This window comes from Bombus vosnesenskii, unplaced genomic scaffold (genome assembly GCF_011952255.1).
Source record: "Bombus vosnesenskii isolate JDL3184/JDL3185 unplaced genomic scaffold, Bvos_JDL3184-5_v1.1 scf7180000016274, whole genome shotgun sequence".
NCBI lineage: Eukaryota > Metazoa > Arthropoda > Insecta > Hymenoptera > Apidae > Bombus > Bombus vosnesenskii.
In genome coordinates, this window is record NW_022884343.1 from 2,210,931 (window position 1) to 2,231,135 (window position 20,205).

Consider the following 20,205-nt stretch of genomic DNA (forward strand, 5'->3'; position numbering starts at 1 on the left):
TAGATTAGAAATAATTTGTATATTTCTAACGACTTCCCCGTTACAAATTAATCAATAATATATCAACAGCCAAATTATTTATTACACCAATGAATTTTCCATTGAACGATAAACTATAGAGGACTAGGGATTTTTTTTTAGTGCCGAAAATTAAACTGAAGAGAACATTGGATAGATATTAGAAAAATGAAAATGAAAAAATTCGAAATTAAGAAAAATCAGTAAACTGCGTGATTACCTAGAACTTTTTCTGTTTTCATTCGTCTTAAGGTTAATAATAATTGTTCTTCTCTTGTTTTTAATAGCTGATGGCAGCGGCTGTGGCATCAATAGCTTTAGATGCATGGACGGCACCTGCATACCAAGCACTTTAGTTTGCAATTACCAAAAAGATTGCGAAAGTGCGGAAGATGAATTTCAATCGTGCAGTAAGTATTTGCTATATCTATAGAAAATTTGATAAAGCTGATTTCTTTTAATTATTTCCAGCATTTTTAAAACTAGTTTGGAAAGATTGAAATTGTTGCTTGTAAAATCCGCGTCCGGTTAAATTCAATGTAAAAATTGTAGTACTGGTACTTCCGGTATTTTGGCGCTTCCGGGAGGAAGATTCGAATCCTCTTTGGCGCATTTCCGGCGCTACTTGAAGAAAAAAGTACGTTCAACGAAAAATTGCTATTATATTCGATATTCTTATATAATCCATGATTCTCTTTTGTACTTGGATTTTTAATCACTAGTTTGTTCATAGTGATGTAAGCGGTATGTATAGGATTATATAATCTATAAATTGATGATTAGTTGATTTTATTGCTGCTAATACATACTGATAAGCAAATAAATAAGCTACTACTTCCTTTATATCAAATTGAATATAATTTAATTTGTAGTTATTTCTTAGAATGAAAATTTGGAAGTCGTCCGATGTTTGTAGTGCTTCAAAGTATGAGAAATATATTTTCAAATTTTATATGATAGAAAAGAAAAAAATAAAACTTTTCATAATAATTATCTCTTCATTAGAATTAAAATCGCTACTAGATGTTTCAAGAAAGTGATTCTGTAATTTCTTTTCGTTCTTGAGACTCTGCTAATATTACCCATTCAACTAGTATGATAATTGCTTGACAATTAAGCTACATGTAATATATGGCATTCAGATAACAATGCATTAGATCAGTTTTATCTTTGTGCCTTTTGCAGTGTGCAAATAATTGAAGAAGACATCAGCATGGCAATGATATAATTACTATTAATTAGCAAATTCATGAGAAACACTAGTCAAAAAGTCATTGATATATTCGAAAATGATGGATAATTGGACAATGATTGATCGACGAATTTGTTTGCAGCACCACCAGACTGTGAAGCTGGACAGATCACATGTGGTCAATACATTTTCAACAAGACTTACTGTATACCTCCCCATCAAAGATGTGACATGACTGTTGACTGCGTTGATGGGACTGATGAAGCTGGTTGCAGTGAGTATTTGTTTACTTATAAAAATTATTCAATACAAAGATATAATATATATTCACAGCAAGAGTAACGAAAATAATACATAAGTAACTTTTAATTTTTTAAATTGCATAATTTTGTTTTCCTCGAGATAAAACTAATAAACTTCTTATGTAGCACAAATAGAGTCATATAATAGAATCATATTTAATGATAGAAGATACACATCAGCACGTTACCACCACGTGCATCGTAACGTAGCTTCACTTGGTCGTTAGATTGTGCATAAAAATGTGAGAGAAAGAAAAAATGAGAAAAAATATTCCAAAACTTCATCGTACTGTCATGTAAATGATTAGAAAAATTGCTAAGTCAGATTACTAATTAGAAACGTTGAAAAGATTACAGGAAATGCCAACCGGATGACTTCCGGTGTGGTGGTTCGACACCAGAGCTTTGCATTCCAAAAGAGAAAAAATGTGACGGCTACCTAGACTGTCGAAACGGTCGGGATGAGGAGAAATGCGAGAACAATGCGAAGCCAGCTTGTAGGTTGGATCAGTTCAGGTGTAATTCCACGCAGCGTTGCATTGAACAATCAGCTAGATGTAATTACAAGGACGACTGTGGAGATAATAGTGACGAGGAGGGATGCAGTATGTTTCATTTTTCTATCTACTTTAGATGCACAATTTTTCAAGCTGCAATTTCTTTTGTATCTAAGAATCTTTTAGATCTAGAGATTTTTTGTATATAAAAATTTGTGACTAATGACGTTTCTAGTTAAAAAATTTTCTATTTTTAATGATTTTTCGTGTATAGAGAAAATGTTATGTTTAGAATCTTTTATGACTACAAGTTTATTGAAATTAGGGATTTATTATATTGCAAGGGAATCATCGCAGAATTATTAGAGCTTGATACTTTCAGACTTCCAACCTTGTGCAATCAACCAGTTCCGTTGCGCGAATTCACTTTGCATACCAAGATCCTACGTCTGTGACGGTTACAAGGACTGCCACGATGGATCTGATGAAAAGTCCTGTACCACGACCGCCTGTCCTCCAAACAAGTTCGTGTGTCCTAGGGGATCGCCTGACGGCAAACCACTTTGCATAGATCGGTCTCAAATTTGTGATGGGAAGTCTGATTGTGAAGATAAAGCAGACGAAGAAGCTACTTGTTGTAAGTGTTATATATCCTTTATAGGAGTCGTTGGTAATATTTATCAAATATTACGTGGAGCTTGTAAATTGGAACACATGGTAACATAGGCAAGAAAAGTCTGCTTATTTCTAATATAATCAATGGAATCAATAAAAAGAATTTCACATGTGCTGCGTTATTCTGTGTAAAACTTATGAGTTACACTGTAATGAGTTTTTGGATAAAAATATCTATTTCCTTTTCTGTTTTAATTGGTACGCTAAAATATGGATCTTCAGATCAGGTACAACTCTACCTCTTCATTGGATTTTTGCTAAACATACTAAAGATTTAATTGAAAATGGAGACTCCATAACTGTTTGCTTTCTTTGTTTACAGCATCAGTTATATGCACTTCATTATTGTGTCGATACAAATGTCGAGCATCTCCTACAGGAGGAGTCTGCTATTGCCCTCCAGGCTGGGTTCTCGCGAATGATTCAACGACTTGCATAGGTACATCAATATCTTTCTGTAAATGAACAAGAAAGTTAGACAAGCTTCTTATTATCATTTCACTGTAGATCGTGACGAGTGTTCAGAGTGGGGCTTCTGTGAGCAATTATGCCAGAACACAGAAGGTTCCTATACCTGCAGTTGTGCTCCAGGCTTCACGTTGCAGGCACGCAACAAGTGTCGAGCCCAGCAACATCCTGGTGTGAAACTGGAACTGTTAGTTGCTCAAGAAAGAGCAGTTTGGAGAATGTCTTCTAGTGCTGAAGATAGAACTATTGTCGTCAACACAACTGGAGCTAGCGGAGTGGATTACTTCTATTCCAGGGATTTACTCTTTTGGAGCGATGTGAAGACCAAGAAAGTGCATTCAGAACCTTTAAATGGGGAAGGTTCCAGCTCCAGAGTTGCTATATACTTGACGAGTTCATGGGGACCAGTCGCCATCGCGGTGGATTGGATAGGAGAGAAATTATACGTAGTAGATTCTGTAGTCCAAAAGATTGATGTTCTGGAGTTAGATGGAAGATTTCATGGAATCGCACTAAGTTCCAATCTGACTAATCCAGCGGATATTGGTCTGGATCCCACAGTAGGTTTGATGTTTATAGCCGATAACAAACAAGTTCTAAGGGCAAACATGGACGGAACCGCAGATTTCCCAATTGTCTTCGAGGCAGCGTACAAAGTATCCGGTATTGCCGTGGATGTAATTGCTCGAAGAATCTTCTGGTGCGATTCTCAACTTGATTATATCGAGACTGCCGATTATTTTGGAAGAAACAGAGTGATGGTACTTAGGGGGCAACAGACACCGTCTCCAACGAGACTGACTCTCTTTGAGAATAAAATTTACTGGACAGATGGCACGAAGCAAGCTATCATGAGCGTAGACAAAACAGATAGTGATACTATTCACACTGTCTACAAAATGAGGGATGCAAAGGCCATAAAGGCTCTGCATCCTCTGACTCAGCCAATGGTTTCTAATCCTTGCGGGAATAATAATGGTGGCTGTCAACATATGTGTATAGTAACTGCGGCTAGCGATCAAGAAAACAGGTTAGGCTACCGATGCGCTTGTGATATAGGCTGGAGATTATCCAGTGATCAGAGGAATTGTAATTTGGTCCAGGAGTTCTTAATGTACTCACAGCAAAGATTCATTAAAGGCAGAGTTTTGGATCCTGTAATGGAAGGATTCAGTGATGCTATTTCGCCTGTGGTTTCTAGGAGAGCCAGATTCGTTGGTCTCGACTATGACGCGCATGATCAGTACATCTATTACAGTGACGTTTTGCAAGATGTGATTTATCGAGTTCGCCAAAGTGGTACAGGCCGGGATGTTGTGTTAGCTAGTCAGAACGAAGGTGTGGAAGGTTTAGCAGTTGATTGGGCTGCCAAGAATCTGTACTATATCGATTCCAGAAAAGGAACACTGAATGTCTTGAGCACCAGGAACGTCACTTATCGCAGAACATTGCTAAAGAATTTGAAACGACCGAGGGCTATTGTTATTCATCCTAATCAGGGATATATCTTCTTCTCTGAGTGGGATAGACCTGCGAACATCAGTAGAGCTTATACCGATGGTTCCAACTTAGTGGTTTTCAAAAATTTAACCTTGGGCTGGCCCAATGGCTTGGCCATTGATTTCGCGAAGGACAGATTGTACTGGTGCGATGCTCTTCTAGATCACGTGCAACATTCCAATCTGAATGGTACTGATGTGCAGACAGTTAACTCTAGACTGATCAGACATCCCTTCTCCATGGCTATTCATGAACAGTGGATGTACATTACCGATTGGCGATTGGATGCCATTATTCGGCTTCATAAGGAAACTGGGGAGCAAGAAACTATTCTCGTGCGTCAACCTGAAACAAACAGGCTTTATGGAGTAAAAGTTTACAGTCGTGACATTCAGACTTCTCTACCGGATCACCCTTGTTCTGTCGATAATGGGGGATGTGAAAAATTGTGCTTCGCTATTCCCCAAAACAATACCAACAGATACGGAACTGCTAGGTTAACCAGAGTCTGTGGCTGCCCTTACGGTGAACGTATTCAAGCGAATGGCAAGACTTGTGCGCCTGATCCGGAAGCTGAACCACCCCTAGAAGCCTGTCCTAATACTTGGGACTTCACCTGCGCTAACCAAAGGTGCGTGGCACACGCCTGGGTCTGTGATGGTGAGAACGACTGTCTGGACAACAGCGACGAGCGAAATTGCACCAAACCGACCTGTGCTCCTAACGAATTCCAATGCAAATCGGGTAAATGTGTTCCTATGAGCTTCCGTTGCGATGCTGAGAACGATTGTGGGGATTACAGTGATGAAGCTGATTGTCCAAATGTAACTTGCAGTGCTAATCAATTCGCCTGTGATAACAATAGATGCATACCCAATACCTGGAAGTGTGATTCTGAAAATGATTGCGGAGACAGTTCTGATGAGGGAGAATTCTGTGTGGCGAAGACTTGTTCCTACTTCCAGTTCACATGTCCAAGATCGGGACATTGCATTCCACGATCTTGGGTCTGTGATGGTGACAATGACTGTTTCGACCAGCAGGATGAGGTGGATTGCCCACCAGTCACTTGTTTGAGTACTCAGTTCACGTGTGCTGACCAAAAGATGTGTGTTCTTGACTCTTACAAATGTGATGGCATATCGGATTGCAACGACGGTAGTGACGAAGTAGGTTGTCCATCCCTAGCACCGGATCAATGTAACACTGACAAACAATTCCAGTGTGTTAGCTCAGCGATTTGCATTCCAAGAAGCTGGTATTGTGACGGGACTGCAGATTGTCCAGATAGATCTGACGAGCCGGCCTCTTGCGGCCAGGTTGGCTGTCAGCCAGGTTTTTTCAAGTGTCGTAACGAGAAATGTGTGTTCAAGGCGTATATCTGTGATGGCAAAGACGACTGTGGCGATGGATCTGACGAAGACACTGAATTGCATGCTTGCACTGCGCCTGAATTTAAATGCGACTCACAGCAATGGAAATGTCCAAACGTGACTGATAGATGCGTGAATATAAGCAGCGTCTGTGATGGCAAGTTTGACTGCCCTAATGGCGCGGATGAGGGTCCGGCATGCGATTTCGAGGAGTGCAGAGGGGCTTACTGCAGCTACCATTGCATTCAGACACCTCTTGGTAAGCAATGCACGTGTCCTCCAGGACAAGAGCTTGGCAAGGATGGCTATGATTGCCAGGATGTAAACGAATGTGAGCCTCCAGGACGCTGCTCTCAAACCTGCGTTAACATTAAACGTGGCTACTATTGTGGCTGTGTAGACGGATATACTTTAGAGAAAGATAAGCATACTTGCAAGGCGTTCAATCGCAGTGCTGCATTCCTGATCATATCTAACAGGCATACTATTCTTGTTGCTGATCTACAAGAGCAAGCATTAGAAAGAGTGCCGATCAACGTGGAGAACGTTGTTGCAACTGCTAGTAATATGCACACAGGTACCATCTTCTGGTCAGACATGAAACTAAAGAAAATATCTAGATTGGACAGAAATAGCGATCCTGTGGATGTGATTTCAACCGGGTTGGATCTGGTGGAAGGTCTTGCATATGATTGGATAGGTCAAAACCTATATTGGTTGGATTCTAAATTGAACACCATTGAAGTAGTCAAGGAAACAGGTACAAATAGAATGATATTAGTAAAAGAAAACATTACTCAACCCAGAGGTATGTGCCTGGATCCTAGTCCTGGAGCAAGATGGCTCTTCTGGACAGACTGGGGAGAAAATCCTCGAATTGAAAGAATTGGTATGGATGGTACCAACAGATCAACCATTATTAATACCAAAATTTATTGGCCGAATGGTCTTGCTTTGGATATAGCAAACAAACGAATATATTTTGCTGACAGTAAGTTTGATTTCATCGACACTTGTCTTTATGATGGAACTAAAAGGATTCAAGTACTGGCTGGGTCCCATTATCTGTTGCATCCTCATTCTTTAACCTTATTCGAGGATACCATGTATTGGACAGATAGACAGTTGAACAGGGTATTATCAGCTCACAAGTTCTATGGTGTGAATCAAACAGTAGTATCTCACCTGATATCTCAGCCTTTGTCAATACATGTAAATCATCCTGCTCTGCAACCCATCACTCCGAATCCTTGCGCAAACGCCACCTGTGCTCACTTATGTCTGTTATCTCCAACTAACCCGCAAGGATACACGTGTAAATGCCAAGTTGGATTCAAGTTACAGTACAATGGACAGTGCACGGAAGAGGAAATGCCTTATTTGATGGTCCTACGAGGTTCTCAAATTGTAGACGTCTCCCTAATACCAGGAAGCACTAAGACTGGTTACATAACTCCTGTTGTTGGAGTCGAAGGAGGTAAATTTATAGACTACGACAGAAAGGAAAGAATGATATATTGGTTACAAACTAAGGATGACGATGATGAGAATGGTACTATTTACACGACTCCTTATAATGGTGGCAACAGAACAGAATTCCCCAATCCTACTGGTGAGAGTGGTATCGTTGGAGCGCCATCTGCAATGGCGTTCGATTGGTTAGGAAGAAATTTGTTCATCGGAAACAAATATGCTTCCAATATAGAGGCCATAAAAGTAGATGGTAAGATCAGGTATAGGACGATAGTACTGGTCAATGATGGCAATAAGACGTCTGTAGCGAAGCCAAAGGCTATGTGCGTTGACCCTCTTGAAGGACACATATTCTGGGTAGATGATGGTAGCTTTGGTATCCCGATGAAGATCGGAAGGGTAAACATGGACGGTACGAACCCTATCATCTTGGTGGATAATGTAGGAAGACCAGAGGCTATCACGATCGATATACCTAGCAAGACTATCTACTTCAGTTCACTATACCCAGCCAGAATTACGGCAATCTCAACAGATGGACGAAATCTGAGGACCATTGTGTCGGAGAACATAGCATTACCGAAAGCACTTGCTGTTCATGACAATAAGCTATACCTTCTTGATCCTAGTTACGATAAAATAGAAAGAGTAGACCTACCTGGTGGAGGTAATCCTACTACAATAATCGACAACGACTCTGAGTTGAAAACTTTGACAATTTACAAGAAACGCGTCACTGGAGATCATCCATGTTTTATAAGGAATGGCGGCTGTGAACAGATCTGTCTTCCAGCGTCTGGAGGCACCAGGGTCTGTGCTTGTGGCATGGAGTACCGTAAAGTCAACGACACTTCCTGTGAACCCTTCAAGAGCTTCGCAGTGGTTACCCAATTGGATGTCGCCAGAGGGTACAGCCTGAAAGACGCGAAGGAAGCGATGGTACCAATCGCTGGAGTGGGTCACCATATCCTCCATGTAGATGTCTACAGTGCTGGCAATTGGATTTACTGGGTAGAATTCAATCGTGGAATGTGGAATGGAATATTCCGCGTTAGACCAAATGGCACTGAGCTCCAGCATGTTGTGAAACAAGGAATAGGTTCAAATGGCATTAGAGGTCTCGCTATTGACTGGGTAGCTGGTAATATGTATTTCACCAATGTGTTTCCCCATGACAATTACGTAGAGGTTTGCAAGCTAGATGGTAGCAACAGGAAAGTGTTGGTAAAGAAGACCACAGACTCCCCTAGGGAATTAGCTGTGAATCCCATTAAAAAGTATCTCTATTGGATAGACTATGGGCAGTACCCACGATTAGGTAAGGCTTATCTAGATGGAAGCAACTGGACACCTATAGTTACTTCTGGTATCAGTACTCCACGTGACATAACAATCGATCCTGATACACACGATGTCTATTGGGTAGACTCTAAACAAGATACCATTCAGAAAGTCTCTTATACCGGAGGAAGCCGTCAAATTATCAGGCGAAACTTACCCAATCCCATGGGTGTAGCCATTTATGGCGACTATGTCTATTGGGTGGATAGAAATCTAGCCACAGTGTTCAAGGCTAGCAAACAAAGTGATTTTAGTATGCCAACGATTGTGAGATCGAATCTTCCCAAATTGAGAGACATTGTCATGTTCGATCAAAAAAGTCAACCACCAGATCCAATGAATCCCTGTTCGTCAGAGGGAAACGCAGACTGTGCGCAACTCTGCTTTGCTATGCCTAAAGAAAGTACAGTTCCTTTTAAGTGTGAATGTGCGGTTGGTAAACTAGCGGCGGATGGCAAGAACTGCGAGAACATGGAGGAATATCTGGTGTTCGCTACGAGGACAGAAATTAGAGCCATTGGTCTAGACCCACAGAATACTAGCGTACCATTTAACTCGATTGGAAATCTGACCAACGTAGTGGGCGTGGACTTTGACTATCGGGACAAGAAGCTATTGTTTACCCAGATCAGGCCTTGGGCCAAGATAGCTTGGATGCAGGCAGATAATCCTTCCTCCTCTGAGATTCACACGTTGATCAGCAAAGGAATCAATCCTGAGGGCATTTCTTATGACTGGACGCAAAAGAAAGTTTACTGGACAGATTCTTCCAACAATAGTATATACGCAATGGATCTGGATGGGTCGAATCTTGTGATGATTGCCAGAGTGGATAGACCTAGAGCCATAGTAGTCGATCCTTGTAATGGATCTTTGTACTTTACTGATTGGGGTCGCTTTGGAACGTCTGGGAAAATCTTCAGGACCACCATGGCAGGTTCTTTGAAGAAAGCTATCATAGATAAAGATCTTTCTCAACCCAGTGGCTTGGCAATCGATTATGAAGATCGTATGCTCTATTGGACTGATGCAGTCAGGGAGAAGATAGAACGCTCAGAGTTGGATGGAAACAATCGTCAGATCTTGGTCTCCGCTACGATATACCCATTTGCTATAACAGTCTTCGGAGAGTACATTTTCTGGACGGATCTTCAGCTAAGAGGTGTATATCGGGCTGAGAAACACACTGGAGCGAATAAGGTAGAATTGGTGAAACGTTTGGAGGATTCGCCTAGAGACTTGCATATCTACTCAGCAGCTAGGCAGCAGTGCAAGGTAAATCCTTGTAACATTTCAAACGGTGGCTGTGATCAATCTTGTCATCCAGGAATAAACGGCTCAGCAGAGTGTAAGTGTGACGATAACAGCAGACTGGTAAACGAGGACAGGATGTGTGTTCCTAAGAACGTAACCTGTGACTCCAGCAAGTTCGCCTGTAGAAATGGCCGCTGCATTTCAAGAATGTGGGCGTGTGATGGTGATGACGACTGTGGTGATGGTTCTGACGAAGATACCAACTATTGTTCTTATCATTCGTGCAGTCCCAATGAGTTCAGGTGTAACAATGGCAGGTGCATCTTCAGAACTTGGAAATGTGACCATGAGAATGACTGTCGCGATGGTAGCGATGAGGAGGGCTGCGTGTATCCTCCTTGCGCTCCTGGAGAGTTCACTTGCGCCAACTATCGTTGTATCCCACAATCACAGGTCTGCAATGGCGTTAACGACTGTAAGGACAACGTCACTTCGGATGAGACCCATGAACGCTGTCCTAGGAATACCACGTGTCCTCCTAACCACCTGAAATGTGAGAAAACTAATATATGTGTGGAGCCGTATTGGCTTTGCGATGGGGATAACGATTGTGGGGATAACAGCGATGAAAATCCACTGCACTGTGCTCAGAGAACTTGTCCCCAAAGCTCCTTCAGGTGTCCCAACCATAGATGCATTCCAGCTACTTGGTACTGTGATGGAGACGATGATTGTCTGGATGGCAGTGATGAACCACCTGGTTATTGTCAATCAGAAGGCAGAACCTGCTTTGGAGATCTATTCACTTGTGATAATGGCAATTGTATACCTAGAATCTACATCTGTGATGGGGATAATGATTGCTTAGATAGGTCTGATGAGGATGAACGTCACCAATGCAATGAGAGAAAGTGTGATGAGGAGACTGAATTTACCTGTACTGCGAATAAGCTGTGGAACAGGGCACAGTGTATCCCAAAGAAATGGCTGTGTGATGGGGACCCAGATTGTGTAGATGGAGCTGATGAAAATGTGACCTTGCACCACTGTCCCACTCCAACACCTTGTGCTGACAATCAATTCACATGTGACAATGGTCGTTGCTTGAATAGGAATTGGTTGTGTGATCATGACAATGACTGTGGTGATGGTAGCGATGAAGGAAAGTTCTGTAACTCCAGATACAAGCCTTGCACTAGCCAGGAGTTCACTTGTCATAACTTTAAGTGTATCAGGAAGCAGTTTCATTGCGATGGTCAGGACGATTGTGGTGATCATTCTGACGAAGATGGATGTCGTAAGTGATATAATATTATCGTGTAGTTCTTACAATAAGATTTCACTTTAAGAAATAAATTAACCTAAGAAGATACTAATACGTTGAATTTATTTACAAAATGTTTAATGACGTATTAAATTATTTCTCCTTCCATTTATAGCACCAAAGGTGAAGAACACGGTCTGTCCAAACCCAAAGGACTTCATGTGTGCAAATGGGAACTGTATCGACATGCAATTAGTCTGCAATAAGGAACCCGATTGTGCAGACGAGAGTGACGAACCTGCCCATTGTAACATAGATGAATGTGCTGTTGTGGAAATGAATCAATGTGCTCACAAATGTATTGACACGCCAACGAGTTACTATTGTGAATGTAATCCAGGTTACAGACTCTTGGAAGACGGAAAAGCCTGTGAAGATATAGACGAATGTATGGAGACACCACAAGTGTGTAGCCAGCAGTGTCAAAATACACCAGGGAGCTTTTACTGCAAATGTAATCATTATTGGTACGAACGTGCTGCTGACGAGCATACTTGCAAGAGAAGAGACAACATCATACCTTGGATTATCTTCACAAATAAGTATTATGTTAGAAATATGTCTATTGATGCTTCCAACTATAGCCTGATGCATCAAGATCTTATCAATGTTGTTGCTCTGGATGCTGATTACGCTGAACAAATGCTCTACTTCTGTGATGTTACTGCTAAAACAATTTTCAGGTAAATTCACGAAGCTATATTATTTGAAAAGTGATCAGAATAATTCTCTAATTTTTTATGTGATATTTTTTTGCAGAGCACCTATTGCAGGAGGAGAGAAAGAAGCAATCATTAGACACGATAGTCTTGGTTTGGAAGGAATAGCAATTGACTGGGTAGGCAAGAAACTGTACTGGCTTGACCGCCACGCTAAACACTTGGATGTTGCTGAGCTTAATGGTACCAACAGAAAGACTCTGTTAACTGGCATAGCTGACCCACGTGCTATTGTTGTTCATCCTGGCACAGGATACCTGTACTTCACTTCATGGCACCTTCAGGTGATTTTCATTAATTTTAAATCAATTTCAATTACAAAATATGAATGAAGCCTATGAAATATTACACTCAATGAAATAATTCTTCTAATTTTAAGGCTTACATAGGCAAAATGGGAATGGATGGCAGTAACTTCACAAGAATTCTCACTTGGGAGGATGATATAGCTTGGCCTAACGCTCTGACCATCGATTACTTCACCGATAGAATCTTCTACGCAGATGCTCATCTAGATTATATTGCATTTGCTGACTTGGAAGGTCATAATAGGCGGAAAGTTCTTTCCGGGTCTGCAGTACCCCATGTCTTTGCCATTACTGTATTCGATGATTTCATCTTCTGGACTGACTGGAATCTAAAGGCAATCAGCAGAGCAGACAAATTTTCCGGAGCTAATTTGCGAGTCCTTAGAAATACCACTCACAGACCATACGATATCCACGCGTACCACCCTCTGAGACAACTGCCTTATAACAATCCTTGCAGTGAGAATAATGGTGGTTGCTCTCACTTGTGTCTAATTTCACCACCCGCAAGTTCCTATCTATTAGAAGGATACGGTCAACCTGGTGTCACGTCATACAAATGCAATTGTCCGAATCAATTCATCTTAAACAAAGATGGAAAGACATGTCGAGCTAATTGCACTGCTGGTCAGCACAGATGTGGTCCTCCGGATGAAAAATGCATTCCGTGGTATTGGATGTGAGTATGAAATACATCTAATAGTCTTATTTTAAGCATATATCAAAATTAATTGTTAATTAACTATAATTTCTATTTCCAAATAAAAAATACGAAAGAATGAAATATATTTAAAGAATTATTTTTCTATGATTTTATGGCAAACATTTGGTAATTTAGACATATACTATTATATTTGGAAACATTATGCATTCATGGATTAACGACAAAGTTAATTATTTTAAAGGTGTGACGGTGAAAAGGATTGCAAAGATGGTTCAGATGAACCCACCAGTTGTGTAGCACGAGTGTGTCGACCCAGCGTTTTCCAGTGCGCAAATGGTAACTGTAGACCCAGTGTAGCTGTCTGTGACGGTGCTGACGACTGTGGAGATAAGAGTGATGAAGCCAACTGTAACTTAGAATGTGGCGAGTTGGAATTCAAGTGCAAATCCAATGGTCGTTGCATTCACGAGTCTTGGAAGTGCGATGGAGATGCTGATTGCAAGGATGGCAGTGACGAAGACCCCGCTATTTGTCGTAAGTCTTCTTCTCCAAATGCCATTATAACCAGTTATAACTAACTATATATATTACATGGAGGTCATTAAATACTCAATACTTTTGTCTTACCATTGCAGACAATCGACCATGCGATCCAAGCACAGAATTCACTTGTAAGAATGGCAGATGTATTCAAAAAGTATGGATGTGTGATTCTGACAATGACTGTGGCGACGATAGCGACGAGCCAGCCTACATGTGTCGTCAAAAAAATTGCACCACCGGTTGGCAGCGTTGTCCAGGCCATGCCAATTATCGTTGTATACCTAAATGGCTGTTCTGTGATGGCAAAGATGATTGTCGCGATGGTTCCGACGAGCTTCCCGAGAATTGTCCCAAGTGTGACCCTGAAATGGACTTCAAATGCACCAATAATAGGTGTGTGCCTAAACAATGGCTCTGCGATTTCGCTGATGACTGTGGGGATGGCAGTGATGAAGCTGAAGCCATGTGCAAAGATCGCTATAGAGAATGTTCAGAATCTGAGTTCAAGTGTGACAATGGCAAGTGCATCGCCTCCAGGTGGAGATGCGATTCTGAAGACGATTGTGGCGATAACAGTGACGAGAATGGCTGTCAAGAATTCGTGTGCAAAGGAGATACATTCCAGTGCGCAAGTGGCCACTGCATCGCATCATATCTAAGATGTGATGGCACACGTGATTGTAGAGACATGAGCGACGAAATTGGTTGTCCGCCAAAGTATCCAGGAGGAAGATACTGCCCACAAACAAGATTTCAGTGTGACAACAACCTTTGTGTCTATCTTACTGATATATGTGATGGAAGCGATGATTGTGGTGACGGTTCTGATGAAAATGCTAGCATGTGTGGTACGAGTTTTATTTCCTTCGTCTTTTATATCTATGATGTTTAAAGTATCCTACCTCTGAACTTCTAATAAACAATCAGGATGATGTACCTTCATAAACATAATCATAGAATTCAGTTTAATCATGTTACTTCATGTTTTACAGCAAACTTCAAATGCGACACAACTAGGAGATTCCAATGCGCCAATCATAAGTGCATCACTAAATATCAATTGTGTGATGGCATTGACAATTGTGGTGATGGTTCTGACGAGAACAATATGACCATGTGCGCATCCAGAGTCCGTCCATGTGATGCCATAACAGAGTATACTTGTGCCAATAAGAAATGCATCGATCGGTCGAAGCTTTGTGACTTTGCCGACGACTGCGGAGATTCCTCTGACGAACTTGGTTGTCGTAAGTCTAAAAATTTCTTTAACATTATGTTTGTGTTATTATGTTATCTAAATTGCAAGTTTAAAAATGTTATTAATACCAAATATTCATTTATTTCTCTCATAGATCACAATAAACCCTGTCTGGAAAGCAATAAAGGCGGCTGTTCTCATTATTGTCACAACATCACTGATGCAGGATACATCTGTGCCTGTTATCCCGGTTACATAATCGCGCAAGATGACCGGAAGCATTGTGAAGATATCGACGAATGTGCTACTGGCCAGCACCAGTGCTCTCAGCTCTGCACTAATCTAAATGGCACTTATTCCTGCTCCTGCAGGCAAGGATTTGAACTGTCTGACAATCGCAGTGGCGTCTGTAAAGCTCTAGACACTGATATGATGATCCTATTTGCTAATGGTCCTGGAATTAGAGCTTACGATCCTCATAACAAAGAGGAAATTGATGTTATTGCCAATGAAAAGAGGGTACAGGCTCTGGACTTCGATCCTAAGTCGGAGTATGTGTTCTGGATCGATGGTTATGATAATTCCATTAAGAGGTCGTACATGGTGAACGCTAAAGGTGGACAAGTGAAGATTGGATACGCCCAGGATCTCAATATAAAGAGTAATTTCTTTGCTTATATTATAATTTTACGCTGTTATATTAAGATATATTCTATCTGTCAACACTCACACATTTTCAATACGTTATTTATTATTATATATGTAGTATCGGAATACTTAGGCTGTAAATATGTCGCTGCTGGGTACGGCCGCTTTTCTTCTTATTTTTTTTTTTTTTTTTTTTTTGTATCGTGGAAGAGAAATCGAACTCCGGTCGCCGGGACTCGAACCCGGGTTCCGAACGTTCGCAACCTAAGGCGCTAACCACTGCGCTGCCGTCGCACGACACTAGTTAGTGTCGAGTGATGGTATTTGCTATCGAGTGATAGTATTTGCTATCGAGAGGCCTTTTTTTCACGATACTACATATATATGGTACTATAGTGCATATATTGGTATTGCAGTCGTATAGATATACTATACAATCAATTTAAAATATACTATTATCTTTATTGAAGGCGAGTCAGGGCTGACAAGTTTGGCCGTGGACTGGATTTCTGGCAATCTCTACTGGACAGAAATCGATTCCTCAGGGGCAACATTATTCGGAAGAGTGATGGTCTCAAAGGCAGATGGTAGATACCGTCGAAGTTTGATAACAGTCGGTCTAGAAATACCAACCTCTATCGTAGTAGACCCAGAACTAGGTCGAGCCATTTGGGCAGACGTTGGAAGCCAGCCCAAGATCGAAATCGCTTGGATGGACGGCGACAGAAGGAAACAACTGGTCTATGATCGAATTGGACAACCTATTGCACTTACCATTGATTATTCTATGCAGCATGTTCTTTACTGGGCTGACAGCAAGCTTAACACCATTGAATCTATTGAACAGGTAGGTTCCAATTGATGCAATTTTTGTAATTTTCGACTCCTTTGCATTTTTATATTTGGTCTTTGAAATATACTGAGCAAAAGAAAATCAGCAAGTCACTATTTTAAATAAAAGAAATGCAAGTTATTGTAAACATAATCATATGTAATATGTCAATGTAACGTAATATAATACTTGGAATATTTATGCAGCATTGCAGTTAGATACAGCAAAAGGTTTGGAAATTTTCAGGTGACCTAATAGTTAAGTTCAGAATGTTCATTTCACTTCAAGAATTGCCATTTTTTTCAGGATGGATCGAACAGAAAAGTTATCCTTAAAGGAGATAGCCTAAGACACCCAGTATCTTTGGATACTTTTGAAAACAATCTGTATTGGGTAACTAGGAGGTCCGCTGAACTGTTTAGACAGGATAAATTTGGCAGAGGCGTACCAGAGCTCATAGTCAAGCCCCTGCCCAATTCAGGAGGAGTTAAAGTGTATCATCAACAGAAATACAACATTTCTTTAAGAAATCCCTGCCACGAGGACCAGTGTACCCATTTATGTGTCCCGATTCCTGGTGGATATCGCTGTCTGTGCTCAGATAGTATTGGTCCACTGCAACAAAGAGAGACGATGCGATCCAACGAACGTCATTGTGACGCGACTAATGAAAGACCACTTCCTGCACCGAGAATCTGCCTTTGCAGAAACGGTGGAGTATGCCAGGAAGTCGAAGACAAGTTGCAGTGTGATTGTCCAAATCTTTTCCATGGAGAGTTCTGTGAAATTATGTTAGGAGCTAGGTCGAGCAATGCTACTGCAGCCATTGTTATACCCATTGTTGTTTCTGTCTTGGTCCTCCTTGGAGCTGCAGCTGTTATTATGGTGCTGAAGAAACGGCCATTGTAAGTTCTTTTATTCCAAAGTTTCTATCTTTAAAGTCTCTTATTGTAATTCATAATCTATCCCATGCACAAATTATTCCGACATCATTGGTAATTTTTACAGTGGTAAACCTGGAGGTCTTGGCAGTTTAACTGGTGCTCAGAGTGTATCCTTTAGGCAAGGAAGCAATGTTGAATTTGGCGTACCTGCTCATGAAAGAATGGTAAATACAATTTTTCATATTGCACATGTATTTCAAAAGTGACATAACTCAAATAGATTTTGAAATTACTTGAAAACTAGAAACAGTAGCCAAATCTTTTTGTAATAATTCTCAGCACTTGAAATCCCTCTTTGATAGCTTCGATGTTCTTCTGGCATAAGACTGAATTATTTTGGATTATGAAACTTTTGAAAATGTCTTTCACATCTCCATAATTATTAAGTAATTTGTCTTAATAAAAAATCTTATTTATTGGATAGGAACCTCTGGATGTGGAGTACAACCTTGGTGACGTAAGTAACAAGAACAGGGACTTTAGTAACCCCATGTACGACGCGGTGAACACAGAAACAGGCGCTACAAATGGTACCGGCGCTAGTAGTATGTACGAATTGCCAGCTGAGATGAAACCATCTAGCATCCAGCACAAGGATCCACCACAATTGCACCTGAAGAGGAGAGAGCTCGACCCAACACCCATCGACTCGGGGAAAGATACACAACAGTTGGTTGAGGAAGACAAGTCCGAGTGTTAGATAGTTTAACTCTTTGGTGCAGTGACGTAGTTAGAAATTTCAGGTGATTTGGAAAGCGAACAGGACTCATTTGAATAACGTAACGGCAAGATAGAATCGATCTAGAGATTTTTAGGACATTTGACAGATGTTTGTATGATGTGGCGTATCGATCTATTCACAAATCTGTTGCAATTGTTATTTCTTAGATCTATATAAACAAGTCATCGGTTTATTTTGAAGTTTAAAACTAGTAATAACTAATAATTCTTTTCAAAAATCTAAACAGAGTTCCGAATTGTATTATTGGTATAGGGTTTACTTTTTCAAACTATCCATCAATCTTCACCAGGTGCACATATCATATACATTTATCTTTAATGAAGGCAATTTTTAATGGAGCACAAGACTGAGTATGTACAACACGACTTTTTGCAACGTATATCACTGTAAAATTTTAGAACGGAATGTGACTAAATTACTTGTATCGAACTATAGCGTACTGAACTTATAGCTTATTTACAGTAAAGTTCAAGGAGAAAAAGAAAAGTGCATCTGACTACGCCACTGCTTCTATATAGAAATGTTCTCGTATCTGTGGCACTTCTGTCTCAAAAACTTTGTTTATCTGTAAATGAAAATACATTAAAACAGATAAAAATAAAAAATAAGTTGCACAAATCTTTTATAACATAATGAAAAAAAAGAATTATGTTTTAGCTTTTTATGTATTGAGATTGAAGTGCAACCGGTAACGAGTTTGTGTCCTCTTAGGTGCGATTTGTAAGTCTTGTAAATACGATTATCGCAGAATATTAATATCACGTTGTCCATGTACCATAACGAAAGCAAAACATTCCATATTTTTTCTTCGAAGACAACTCGAGGTGAATTATAACGGGCGCTTAAGGGACTGTACGTTAAAAAAAAGAAGACAGGCCTCGACGAGCGTGTCATTTCACAAAATATGCGTTTTCTTCGTAATGATAGGAGAGACGAATCTGTTTTGAAAAAAAAAGAGAGAAAAGGTTTTCTCTTTTTCAGCTTTCTCGGCCGCATGTAAGCGTTGTTATATGCGTTTGTACATTTTTCTAGACTATGCGCGGGGAACGTCAGTGTATAGTTTTTCTTCCGTAGCAACTGTGATCGTAAAAATTAAAAATTAGGCCCGAGTATGCGAGGTGATCATTTAAATGAACAAAGCGTACCCGTTTTCTGTTGTGCGTCCCCGAACATGAGTGAGAGAGGAATCTTGTATCATTTTGTTTCTTCCTTTTTTGAAAGATTTATTATTTGGTACAGTAGAATCTCGATTATAGAAAAAACCGAAAGTATTTTGTAAGATTTGTAACTTCAGAATCTCCAGTTTTGTTGTTGTATATTGCGTATCAAATTATAGAGACTGTTAAATCTACATCTCAGTTAGTGACTTTTTCTTCACCAACATTCATCTACCAATTAACAAAACTTTTTCATCATCAACGTAAAGATTAGTTACGATATTTATTGCAAATTATAACAGAACAGATTTTTCTTTTATAAATTTACCAATTTATCATGAGTTTTAAATGAAGAAGTGAAAGTTAAATAATGCAAAGTTAGTTGGTTAGGTTAGAAAGTTCTACGGTCTGACTACTTAATCAAGTTTCTACTGTACGATCATTATCTGTTTTTTTTTCTCTCTTTTTTTAATGTAATGTAAAACGAACGTTGTACATATGTTTTACAGATCAACGAAGAAAATGAGCGGCACTGACCTTCTTTACAGATTATACATAAAACTATATATAAATAAAGAAATCTATATATATAAATATAAATATTATATATATAAATATATATGTATGTATATGTATGTATGTGCGTATGGGTAAATTAATGCGCATCATCATCAGAAATCGACTTTGTCTCCTGGGCGGGGCTCCAGAATGTTTTAATTATTATTTTTAACTGTATCAGTATTTTCTGTATTTTTGTATCGACCCGACGAAATACGATGATTGTTAATATATATATATATGTATATATATATATATATTGTTCGAGCAATTAAACAGGTACCGTCCAAGAATAAACATTGAATTATATCACTGTGCATTCCTTTTATCTATAGGTAGGTTTTATTAAAACGATAAAATAGGGAACAATAAAGAATAATGTTCTTCATAATGAAAACAATATAATATATTCCATGTTACAGATAATTTAATAAAAGTACAAAAACTAATATTAATCTTAATCTAATTATGGAAT

At 39.8% G+C, this 20,205-nt stretch overlaps 1 protein-coding gene across 1 annotated transcript in view; it reads left to right on the plus strand.

The window, feature by feature from the left end:
- LOC117242508 (low-density lipoprotein receptor-related protein 2) overlaps window positions 1-20,191 on the plus strand; it is a 38,820-nt gene extending 18,629 nt beyond the window's left edge. The window contains exons 2-18 of the mRNA XM_033509235.1: window positions 306-428; window positions 1,353-1,484; window positions 1,863-2,117; window positions 2,392-2,646; window positions 3,007-3,123; window positions 3,192-11,390; window positions 11,533-12,100; window positions 12,177-12,420; window positions 12,516-13,123; window positions 13,350-13,642; window positions 13,744-14,499; window positions 14,644-14,898; window positions 15,004-15,510; window positions 15,968-16,344; window positions 16,636-17,234; window positions 17,338-17,437; window positions 17,698-20,191. Coding sequence (XP_033365126.1) covers window positions 306-428; window positions 1,353-1,484; window positions 1,863-2,117; window positions 2,392-2,646; window positions 3,007-3,123; window positions 3,192-11,390; window positions 11,533-12,100; window positions 12,177-12,420; window positions 12,516-13,123; window positions 13,350-13,642; window positions 13,744-14,499; window positions 14,644-14,898; window positions 15,004-15,510; window positions 15,968-16,344; window positions 16,636-17,234; window positions 17,338-17,437; window positions 17,698-17,973 — 13,664 coding nt within the window. The 3' untranslated portion in view covers window positions 17,974-20,191. The remainder of the gene's footprint in view (window positions 1-305; window positions 429-1,352; window positions 1,485-1,862; window positions 2,118-2,391; window positions 2,647-3,006; window positions 3,124-3,191; window positions 11,391-11,532; window positions 12,101-12,176; window positions 12,421-12,515; window positions 13,124-13,349; window positions 13,643-13,743; window positions 14,500-14,643; window positions 14,899-15,003; window positions 15,511-15,967; window positions 16,345-16,635; window positions 17,235-17,337; window positions 17,438-17,697) is intronic.
- The last annotated feature ends 14 nt before the right edge of the window (window positions 20,192-20,205 follow it).